Raw genomic sequence first — 12130 nt, 5'->3', positions numbered from 1 at the left:
TGGTGAAACAGGTGAAGCACAAACCTGCAGTGAACCTCTTTCTGAAGCCCTAAACATCAAGGTCATAATTAGCTTTAAGAAGGATGAACATGAGAAGTAAAACACGCGATGATCTCCATGTTAGAAGAAAAGTTGTGCACTATCACTGTTAGCAACATTTTAACATTAGGTCTGAGAAAGTATACGATTTTCTGGTAGCACAGCGAACTCATCAATGCAGTACTTTCTGCCTTTGCCTAATAGATTTATGCTTCCAGCCTATACTAAGCCAAACTGGGACCCAATAATAAAGGAAATATTTAAACATGACTAGCTGATAAGATGTTGTAAGATGCAAAAGGCAAAACTAAAATGTTTGTCTAATCTGTCTAATCTGCAATCACACCCTTTTAAAAAGACCAGTATATTTTTTCACACATTCGAGATTTTTGGAATTAGCATTATGGAGGTTGCAGAATCTTATTAGGGAAAATACTGCACAACTACCTTTGAAAACCACTGGGACAGCAGCAGGAGTCAGCCATAAGATATTTCACTCTTTGCAGCAGTCCCCCATTAATTAGGACTACCTATACTGAATGCTGGGGGACAGTTAACATGCTGCGCTGCCTTCATTCCCAAGCGTACATTTTCTAGAGCTTCAGCACCCTTTGACTACAGGTCTGAAACTCACCAGGAAGAATTGGCAAAAATCCATCTCTGTCAATCTATGGAAGCTACAAGACACCCCCATGTTTCTAATCCTACAGAAACAGCTCCTTAAAGCATGCCTGGCATAGAAAGCTCAGAGTAATTTGCTGGGTCAGGACCAAGTATAGATCTCCTCAGGTTCTCAAAGGGTTTTCTTTATAAACTCTGATAATTAACCTGCCCCAACAGTTGTCACCAAAGGAAGACTGTATGCAGGCTGTAGCAGAAAATGGTAAAATGGACTAATTACAAGGTGCTAACAAAGTCCAAGAATCCAAACTGTTGCCATGTATGGGAAATATTTGAGAAGACAGATTTAACATGCTTGAACACTTGGATCCAGAGACAAGGCAAGTTAGGTGGGTCAAAACAGACACAATTGGGCAGACACTACCAGTGCTTTATCGTCCAGCTTCCTCAGACATTAGAGTTGGTAGAACCAATAAGTATGAATGCCAAGAACAGAGGATGAAAAGCCAGAAACAGGGAAGAGGAGAGAAGTTCTGGGTAGTTGCAGTTCTCAGGGAAGGCTGCAAGAAAATAGCAGCATAAAATGAAGGTTTTCAAACTGTGGTTCAGGGAACTTTAAAGGTTTCTCGGAAACTTATCAGAGATTGTTCTTACTGAATTTCAGTAATAGCGATCAACCTTCCTCAAAACAGTTTGCTAGACACTGTCTGAAGTGCTCCAGGTGCGCTCTCAGTTTGCTCAGGACAATGCTGATGTATAATTGCCCTGGCCTATTCTCCATCTGAACTACTAAGCACATCATAACAGTAAATATTTTAAATTTTTAAATTTACCCCCAAATAGGATTTCTTTCTCAGTTTAAAATCTTAAGTTGGTCATGGTACTACACCTGATCTGTCGTACAGTTCAAACATCTCAGCAGGAACAAACCCAACTTGGGCTGGGAAATACAGCTGCTGAATCAAACTGCTATTGTGGCCAAGACAACTAGCCATAGCATCAGAAAGGTAATAGGGCAGAGTTAAGCCATACAAGAGCATTTCTCCCCACTCCCCCTCTATCTGTACAAACTACTTACTTCTTCCCACTCCTCCACAAAAAAAATACTTGAAAAGATAAAATATGGAAGTGCTATTAGAAGCAGAAGAAAAGTTGTAAAACCTGCACACAGATGGAAATATTCTCCATCTCCAGCTCTTGCCTCCCCCTGGCTTAGCATGACAAATAATTAGTACTCAAATACTGGCAAATCTACACGTGCAAACTTTGAGCCACTTTGAGGTGAAAACAGAGAACATGAGAAGACCAAAATGGCTTTAATTCACAAGGTATACCAATTTCATATGAACTGGGAGTTCTTGCAGTCTGAAACTCCTGAAAGGCTATTAATGAAGTCTTTGAAAAATATCTCGTGTATCAACTCTAATTAAGGTTTCAATTTCATTCACTAGACCTCAAATGAATACTTGAAGTTCTGAATTAATACTGCATTTCACCCTGAAACAGGCTCAAAGGCAACCCCATCAATACTGAACCCAGAGGTAAATTCAGTATTACAATACTGCTCAGTATTAAAGTATCCTTAAAGTTAAATATGAGATTTTATTTATATCCCACCTTTCCTTCTAGGAGCTCAGGGTGACAAATATAGTCCTCCCTGCAATTTATCCTCACAACAACCCTGTGAAGTAGGTTAGCCCAAGAGTTGGTGACTGTCCAAGATAACCCATAGATGCAAATGATGTTTTAAAAACCATTTTTTCATCCCCTACTGAATCCTTATGATGCATAATTCACTTTAGCCAGATTAGGATTTTTTCACATCTTGGAAACATCACAAACGTATCCTGAGTTCTGCAGGTAATTGATTTAGTTTTTGTATTGTGAACTCCTATAGGGACCGAAAGAGTGTTGGGACTGTTTTATAGTACAAAAATCGGCATGTTTACTCAGAAGTAAGTCCCAATGTCTTCAGTGGAGATTATTCTCTAGTAAGTGTGTTTAGGATTGCAGCCTTTAAGATACTGTGTCATATATACTACTCAGACACATACATGATTTTTGACAATGTTTTACTGGGCAAGAATCCTTTAGAAGAAATGGAGTAGCACTCATAGTCAACAAAAGGGTGGGAAAAGCAGTACTGGGGTACAATCTCAAAAACGACAGAATGATCTCAGTACGAATCCAAGGCAAACCATTCAACATCACAGTAATTCAAGTCTATGCCCCAACCACTGAGGCCGAAGAAGCTGAGGTTGATCAGTTCTATGAAGACCTACAACGCCTTCTAGAACTAACACCAAAAAAAGATGTCCTCTTCATCATAGGGGATTGGAATGCTAAAGTAGGAAGTCAAGAAATCACGGGGATAACAGGCAAGCATGGCCTTGGTGTACAAAATGAAGCAGGACAAAGGCTCATAGAGTTTTGCCAAGAAACACGCTGATCATAGCAAACACTCTTTTCCAATAGCACAAGAGGCGACTCTACACATGGACATCACCAGATGGTCAATATCGAAATCAGATGGATTATGTACTTTGCAGCCAAAGATGGAGAAGCTCCATACAGTCAGTAAAAACAAGACCTGGAGCTGACTGTGGCTCAGATCATGAGCTCCTTCTTGCAAAATTTCAGCTTAAATTGAAGAACGTAGGGAAAACCACTAAACCATTCAGGTATGACCTAAATCATATCCCTTATGAATATACAGTGGAGTTGAGGAATAGATTTCAGGTATTAGACCTGATAGACAAGAGTGCCTGAGGAACTATGGACGGAGGTCCGTAACACTGTTCAGGAGGCAGCAACGAAATCCATCCCCAAGAAAAAGAAATGCAAGAAAGCAAAGTGGCTGTCTGAGGAGGCTTTACAAGTCGCTGAAGAAAGAAGGGAAGCGAAAAGCAAGAGAGAAAGGGGAAGATATATACAACTGAATGCAGATTTCCAGAGAAGAGCAAGGAGAGACAAGAAGGCCTTCTTAAACCAACAATGCAAAGAAATCAAAGAAAATAATAGAATGGGAAAGACTAGAGATCTTTTCAAGAAAATCGGAGATCTCAAGGGAACGTTTTGTGCAAAGACGGGCATGATAAAGGACAAAGAAGTCAGGGACCTAACAGAGGCAGATGAGATTAAGAAGAGGTGGAAAGAATACACAGAAGAACTATACAGGAAAGATCTGAATGTCCCTGATAGCCATGATAGTGCGGTCACTGAACTTGAGCTGGACATCCTCGAGAGTGAAGTCTCCGAACAACCGATTGGTTCAAAACTGAGAAAGGAGTACGACAAGGCTGTATATTGTCGCCCTGCTTATTTAATTTATATGCAGAGTACATCATGAGAAATGTCGGGTTGGATGAATCACAGGTTGGAATTAAGATTGCCGGGAGAATTATCAACAAACTCAGATATGCAGATGATACCACCCTAATGGCAGAAAGCGAAGAGGATCTAAAGAGCCTCTTGTTGAGGGTGAAAGTGGAGAGTGCAAAAGCTGGTTTGACACTCAACATTAAAAGAACTAAGATCATGGCATCTGGCCCCATCACTTCTTGGCATATAGAAGGGGAAGAAATGGAAGCTCCAAGATCACCGCAGACGGTGACTGTAGCCATGAAATTAAAAGACGCTTGCTCCTTGGGAGGAAAGCTATGGCAAACCTAGACAGCATAGTAAGAAGCAGAGACATCACCTTGCCGACAAAGGTTCGTATAATCAAAGCTATGGTTTTCCCAGTAGCAATGTATGGCCGTGAGAGCTGGACTATAAGGAAGGCTGAGCGCCGAAGAATCGATGCTTTTGAACTGTGGTGCTGGAGAAGACTCTTACGAGTCCCCTGAACTGCAAGGAGGTCAAATCAGTCCATCCTAAAGGAAATCAACCCTGAGTGCTCATTGGAAGGACAGATACTGAAGTTGAAGCTCCAATATTTTGACCACCTAATGCGAAGAGAAAACTCCCTGGAAAAGACCCTGATGCTGGGAAAGATGGAAGGCAAAAGGAGAAGGGGACGGCAGAGGATGAGATGGCTAGACAGCATCACCGATGCAATGAATATGGACTTGAGCACACTCCGGGAGAGAGTGCAGGACAGGAAAGCCTGGCGTGCTATGGTCCATGGGGTCACGAAGAGTCGAACACGACTGAACGACTGAACAACAAGAAATTCCCTTCCCCTCTTATTACTTTTGCTTTGCTGCTTACAATTAACCCAAACATCTGCATTAATTCACTACTTCACCTTTTCACCACAGCATTTCTAAGTATGTCTGCCCTACAACATTGCCCTTACTATGACCAATAGTGGCCAACTACTAGTGGAAATGCACCTATAGCCATAGAAGCCATATTTCCCCAAGTGCAATTACTAGTTAAAGAACTCTTATTATGGAGATATCCAGCAGTGGTTCATTCTGTTCCAGCCGAGTTTTCATTCAGTAACAGGATGTGATTTAGAGAAGGGCTAGTATGTCTGTCCATCCCCATTCTGCTTACTAATTTCATCTTTTCTCCCAAGAAAAAGATATTAACTCATTATTTGGGGGAAAGAATACATAAACAAAACTATTTCCAGAGGGGTAACACTTTAAGTCTGTTGCACCACAAACTACAGAGAGCCTTGTGACCTGTTTGCCCTATGTAGAGTGCAGAAATGCATTGCTGCCCAGCCTAAAACAGCTACTCACTATCAACAACAGGTCATATAACAAGGATAGAAACATAGGGACAAAATTCTGAAACAAACCCAGATGCCAACTCTGACCCCAAATCTACTCTGGCAATACTATTACAAGTACCCAGTAATGTCATCAGCAACATCAGGGGTCCATTCACTTGCTCGTCTTCGGTCAGCAGTGCCTTTCTGCATTCTACATAGGGCAAACAAGGAAGTCTCGACAGAAAAGATTAAATGGACACAAATCTAACATCAGAAATGGCAAAAACTAGTGTGAGTGCACTTCAGCCTTCCAGGACACTGTCACTAACCTTAAAGTGGCCACCGTAGAGCAAAGCAACTTCAAAGGGAGATTAGAGTGAGAGACTGCTGAGTTACAATTCATCAAGAGATTCAATTCTATCTCCGGAGGCTTGATAATTTTTATTTTTTTTTTAAATCACAATACATGTTAATTGGCTTACCTAGTGCCAGGATGTTTGTTTTATCAGGATCCGGGACTGCATATTCAAAATGGCGGCTGTATACGCCATGGCTCATCATGAGTTAAATATGCGTGAACTGGCCCAGAGAGTACTTAGATCATAGAGCTGGAAGGGGCCATCGAGTATACATTTCATTTCCTCTTACCTCAATGTTTACAATCCCCCCTCCAAACATGTACGCTGTATATATACCTGAAATTCTCAATAACACTCATACATCTGATGAACTGGACTCTGGCCCATGAAAGCTAACGCCATCATAAATTTGTAGGTCTTTTAGGTGCCACAAAACAATTTATGAACAAACCGAGGATGTTTTAAAATTGTAATAATGTGCTTATGAAGTACAATCCTAACAGAATTTTTGCCACAGATGTAATCCAAATATGTAATGTAATCCAGGAAAAACAAAAAGAAATAAGCAGATGGAACGACTATCACACAAGATATGGATTTCTAGAGTTAAATAAAAGTATTTTCACCAGACTCTATGGGGAGCTTATTGACAGTAACACACTCTATGTTGAGTTATCATTGATGACTGTTCAGAAGCTCCTCTAGATGCAGAACTCTACAGCCCACTTTCTAATAGGGCAAGGAAATAGGAGCACATTACACTACCGATCCAGCATCTCTGCTTCTTCTATATTGCCTTCTAGGTTCAATTCAAAGGCATGAGATATGTCCCAGAATCTTGCAGTCTGAGTCCAATATACCCAAGATACTGCTTCCATTCCATGCATGCTCCATGACTTCCAAGACGAACAAGAAGCACCACCCTGAGGTTATCATCTATGTACCAGGATTATAAAGGCACTCAGAGAGGCACTCTCAGGGGCTGCCCTACAGTTCAATATTTATTTGCCACTTGTCAGAAGTTTCAGCAAGTGACTTATGGAGGAAAAATAAAACCACAGTCATAAAACCAATAAAACCAGAATTTAAAAGCCTACTTACAATTTATTAGCCAATCAGAAAAGTCAGAGAGATGCCAATTAGGCCCAATGAAAAAAGAGGGTTTCACAGCCCTTCTGGAGTGAAACCGAAGGGGTACCATTCCTGTGTTCCAGAGATAATTTATTCCCCAGCCTTGGGGCCATGGCTGCAGAGGTCCTGCTTACTAACAGCAGATGCTCATTGTACACACATAAAAATGCAACTGAAGCATGGCCTGATTTGATGAAGATGACAGGAGGGATGATACAGGGGGAGAGAGTGCTCAGATCAAATGTATGTGGGTCCTAGGTTATGCAGAGCTTTATAGGTTAAAATAAATAAAAAGAGCATCTTGAAATGGGCCCAGAAGCACACCAGCAGCCAGCCCAGTCAAAGCAAAGGATGCACATACTCCCATCTCCTGCCATTTAACAGGAGACATGCTGCAGTATTGTGCACAAGCTGATGCTTCTGAACCATCTTCAAGGGCAGTCCAATACAAAGCACATTACAATAGTCAAGCATAGAAATTAGGAGAGTGGGGATCCACAGGGCAAGGTCTCTGCTCTTCAAAAGAGAATGCAGCTTCTGTCTCAGATGGAATTGACAGAAAGCTGCACTAGAAACCACAGCAATCTGCTTATCAAAAAACTAGGCAGGATCGAGGATGACAGCCAAGGTTGCAAACCTGACTTAGTGGGATAAGTACCCCATCGACTGCCAGCATATTAACCCCTCCAGAACACAAGGATTTCCCACCAGAATCACCTCTGATTGATCTAGATTCAGTTTGTCTGATTAACTTCATCTTTCCAAATACAGCTTTCAGAAACTGATTCAGGACAAGTATTGAGGCTTCTGGATATTGAAATTTAGAACTGGGCATCATCAGTGTATTGATGACACTCAGCTCCAAAGGTCTAGAGGCTTTATACAGATATTAATGAGCACTGGTGAGAGCTCTGTGAAACATCACATGCCAACTCCCATGGGGCTAAACTCACCTTTCCAATGGTCACTCTGAGTCCATTCAGATGAAAAGGAATGAAGACATCAAAGAGCAAGCCTTGACACCCTGACCTGATATTCTGAAAGGTGTCAGAGAATGATGTGGTAAATAGTATCAAAAGCTGTAGAGACCATCAACAAGATCAGTGGGGACAGCTTTTCCAATGTCAGTCTGTAGGCACAGATCATTCAATGCCCTCTCTGTCCCAAAACCAGGTCTGAAGCCTGACCGGAAAAGGACTGACAGAAGATGTAAGTTGCTCTTCTACCACCCGTTCCAACAACTTCCCTAACAAGGGAGGTTGGACACAGGCCTAGAACTGCCTAGGTCCTCCTTATTCAGAAATGCTTTTTTTAGAAGTAGGCAGATAACCGTTTCTTTTAAAACAGATAGGAAATAAGAATTAGAAATCCCTTCTGCACACTGGAATTTCAAAGATACTGGCCTAGTTCAGACGATCATATCTCAGCTTAATAAGCAGGTATATGAATGAACTGTCTGCCTATATTATCTATAGGTAAGGTAATCACTTGGGACACTTGGGGATATGTCAGTCTAATGAACTATCACAGGGATACTGTATGGCTTGTATAAATTACAGCAAGTGAAAAGCATACAAACTCTTCAGCAACAAAAATCTAGAAACTTAATCTAGACTAATCTAACATTGATTAAGATGGGAAAAGAATGTACAGTCATAGCTGAGGCATGTCTGACTGAAGATGGGAAGCATTATTCTCTTTACTCATGGCTGCCTTGTTCTGTGACTTCAAGATATATTCGCAGTATCACATCTTACAACAAATATATCCTAGATTATCTCCTCTCCTGCTACCCAAAGACTACTTGATTTAAAAAATGTTTAGTACTACTTAGATGAAAAGAACATGCAGGCTACCAAAAGACCTGATGTAATTTGGAATCCAATTCTACAGCATCTTAAACAGAGGAGTCCTGAATATGTAGCCCGCTGCAGTTACAGGTTTCACTTTACACCTGAGGTCAAATGCTGGAGCCATTTAACAACGTGGAGCAGAAGTGCATAACATGACTGTGGCACATCTATTCAGTATTACAGAACTCAGGGAGAAAGACAAGTGAATTAAAATACATCTATGACAGCAAAGTTGTTATGCTCAGCCACTCATTTGCCACTACACAGCATCTTTCAGTGATCAAGAGTCCCTCATTTCACTTCTTTAAAAGCCTATTCCTCTGTACCATGCAGTCTTCTCATTTGCTCATCCAACCATCATCTCTTCCATCAGCCATGAAACGTCAGCGCCCTTCTGCACATTATTTCTCACTATATCTCTTTTCTTAGCAAGAGCACTGGAAGAATCCCTCCACCATAAGATAACCATCTAATCTTACCTCTTTTTCCTTAGCAGCTCCTACACCTACACACACACACACCATTTGATTTATTTCTACTATTCCACCCACTGCCCAACCACAGGGCTCTTGTAGCATATTTTAGTATGTTTCAGGTGAGTGTAGGTGCACGGGATTGGGAAGGGGTGGAGAGGAATCCATATTCCACTTCTCACCTTGTCCTATTTAGTTTTATTTTTAGGTACAGTTGTATTACCCCAAACACCCAATGCTATGGAAATAATCCAGACTGATGCTGTTACATTCTTGAGTGCTATAACTGCTAACATATCACATGAAATAAATATAAATAGATAGCTTTTTTAAACCTACATACATTTTTGCTGCATGGGCATATGACAGCAGACACAACCAAAGCTGGAATTACACGTTGTGAAAAGTCCCTCCTCAGAGAACATGCTCTTCCATTCCTCCTCTCTCCACAGCCACCCCCTTCATCACCTAGTAACCTCCCTTCAGAGGACTCCTATAGCACAGCATCCCTCACATGCACGCTAGCCTCTCCCAGGCCTTTCCGTTCACGGTGGGGGTGATCTTGAAGAACGATACAGAAGGGGGGCACGCCCAGCCCACCCACCTTTCCCAAGAGGTACTCATACACCACCACCACCCCCGACAACCTCCCTATCTGCCCCCATCATCATGCCCAATATTACCCCTCGCCCTCCTCACCGGAGATACTGAGCGCAAAGCAAGCTCATCCTCCGCCGCAGCTCGCTGCCCGCCCGTCCACGCCGGCCCTGCGCTGGGGTCTCACAGCTCGGGCCCTTCCGCTGCCCAAGAGCCGCCGCCGCAGCAGCCGCTGCCGCCTCCGGCCGCCGCCATCTTCCCGTGTCGGGCCCAGACTCTTCCTGGAGGGGAGGAGGCGGGAGGAGGGGAGAGGCAGCCGCGAGGGGAGGAGAAACCGCTCCGCTCTCCGCCTCCTGACCGAGAAAGGAAATTCTCGCGAGACCCGCTAGAGCCTCCGCCTCCGACAACGCCGTCGCTTCCGCTCACTCGCGCGGGTCAAACCGGCAGGCGCTGGCCAGGAGCTGGGCGAGCTTCACCGTCGATGCCGCTGCCGCCGCCCCCACCACTACCACTCAACCCTCACTTCCGGGCGCGGCCCAAGCTCAACGGGACACACTTCCGCCTTAGTGCACAGCAAAACCCTTCCGTCGCGCGCTCGCGCCCTCCGGGCTGGCCTTCCAGGCCAGCTTTCCATTGGCTGAGCTGATGTCATAGCAACGGGGAGTGCGTGGGGGTGGAGGAGGGAATGAATAGCGAGGTGATGTATCACCATGGCAACCACAGCGCGGCTCAGGCCTGCGCTCCGTGTCTGTCCCATCCACTCACCCCCCGCGTAGCCATCTCTCTCACGCTCTTGCTTTCACCCCTCCGCCTTCCCGTCTAACCTCTCCATGCTACCTGCTGTAGACCTTCATTTCGCACCCAGTATACACCAGTGTCGGCACAACGTGATCCAAATTATATTTACTGGGAAGCAAGTCCCAGTATTTCTATGCGACTTACTCAATAGCAGTGCGCAGAGCATTGCGCTCTTACAACTTAGTGCAGGCTTTCCCAACCTGGTGCTCTCCCGATGTATTTCACTACAAATCCTATAATCGCCCATAATAATAAAAAGGGAAAGACCCCAACTCGGTGGCTGAGCACATGGTTTCACGCAGAAGCCCCAGGTTCAACCCCAGCATCTCCAGGTAGGGCTGGGGAAGAATCCTGCCTGAAACCCCGGAGAGCCAGTCAGTGTTGGTAATACTAGGCTAGAACAACCAAAGGTCTGACGCAGTATACGGCAGCTTCTTTGTAATCCAACATCTCAAGGGTACCAGGTTGGGAAAGGCTGACTTAGTGCAAGGTTGGGTAAGCTCTGCTTCCAGAGGGATGTGCTTCCAGAGTACTTCCAAATGGATCTCTCCTAGCACTACCGATCAAAAGACCTTGTGCAGCTATTCCACCTTTCCTTACTGAACTTATTTTTTTTTTTATTGAAAGAAAACAAGACGGAAGAAGTGGTGGAAAAACACAGCAGGGTTACAAGTGGAAGATGACATCGGCTTCACCCCTATAAAAGTCTGTGAATGAAGCCAGGAAGTTGCACCATCAAAGCCGCATCTGGAAGCACCTTTTGTCATTTCACATCTTCACTTTGAGATCTAGAGCTGCCAGTCAACAAAAGTACTGTTGTTCTATAATAACCCCTGTGACCCGCCAGATTATTTTAGGCTCTGACTTGGCTCTGTGTCTGGCCTTGCTCAGGGAACCAGTATTTTTTAAAACAGACCTTGACTGCTCTATTAGGACATCCCCTGTGGACTCCTGCATGATTCCATTTTGTTCCTACTTGTTTTTATTGTATATGCTGACACCCAGGTCTGCCTAGTGTAGTAGAGCTGGTGAAGTAGAGTGGCTACAAGACTAAGATACGAATCAAGAAGTTCCCTCCTTCAAATCTTGTCTCTGTCATGAACTCATTAAGTGGCCTCAGGCAAACTCTCTGTCTCTGTCAGCCCCCATCTGTAATTTTGGGATAATGATAGTGACCTACTTTACAGAGTTGTTGTAGCAGTTACTATATGATAGTGTATGTGAAGTAATTTGTATATTCTATATAAAAGCTATTTTAAAAAGCTATAATATTCTATTATTATAACCTCCCTTTTTCACCAGGGCCAAGCTCTGTATTGTTGGTGTTTCACCAACATTAGATGCATGTGAACGTGCAGCTGGTTGAAGCTGAATCCAGACAGGTCTTCAGAGGAACTCCCTGCCTCTGGAGGTCAGGCAGGCGCCAACACTCGGTTGTTTTTAGTGCCTCCTGAAAACAGCTCTTTTCCAGGAAGCTTTCCTTGGTTGACCACCCTTGGATTTATTGGCAATCTGTTTTTTTTAAGAATAATGTTAATATCATGTTTCATTCTTTTTATTTTTTGTTCATTTTATCTCTTGTTCACCACTCCA

At 43.4% G+C, this 12130-nt stretch overlaps 1 protein-coding gene across 4 annotated transcripts in view; it reads right to left on the bottom strand.

Moving 5' to 3' along the window:
- SMG7 (SMG7 nonsense mediated mRNA decay factor) overlaps positions 1–10270 on the bottom strand; it is a 76755-nt gene extending 66485 nt beyond the window's left edge. For 2 of the 4 annotated variants that reach the window (XM_084851334.1, XM_084851330.1), the window contains exon 1: positions 9842–10253. In XM_084851334.1, coding sequence (XP_084707460.1) covers positions 9842–9870 — 29 coding nt within the window. In that variant the 5' untranslated portion in view covers positions 9871–10253. Of the gene's footprint in view, positions 1–9841 lie in introns of all 4 variants that reach the window. The other 2 variants (XM_084851332.1, XM_084851331.1) reach the window with 2 other exon arrangements.
- Between the last annotated feature and the right edge of the window lie 1860 nt (positions 10271–12130).

This window comes from Heloderma suspectum, chromosome 4, assembly GCF_057233095.1.
Source record: "Heloderma suspectum isolate Gila_16-S chromosome 4, 16-S_ref, whole genome shotgun sequence".
NCBI classification, from domain to species: domain Eukaryota; kingdom Metazoa; phylum Chordata; class Lepidosauria; order Squamata; family Helodermatidae; genus Heloderma; species Heloderma suspectum.
The sequence above is the reverse complement of the archived record's forward strand: the minus strand, read 5'-3'. Positions and strand labels throughout refer to the sequence as shown.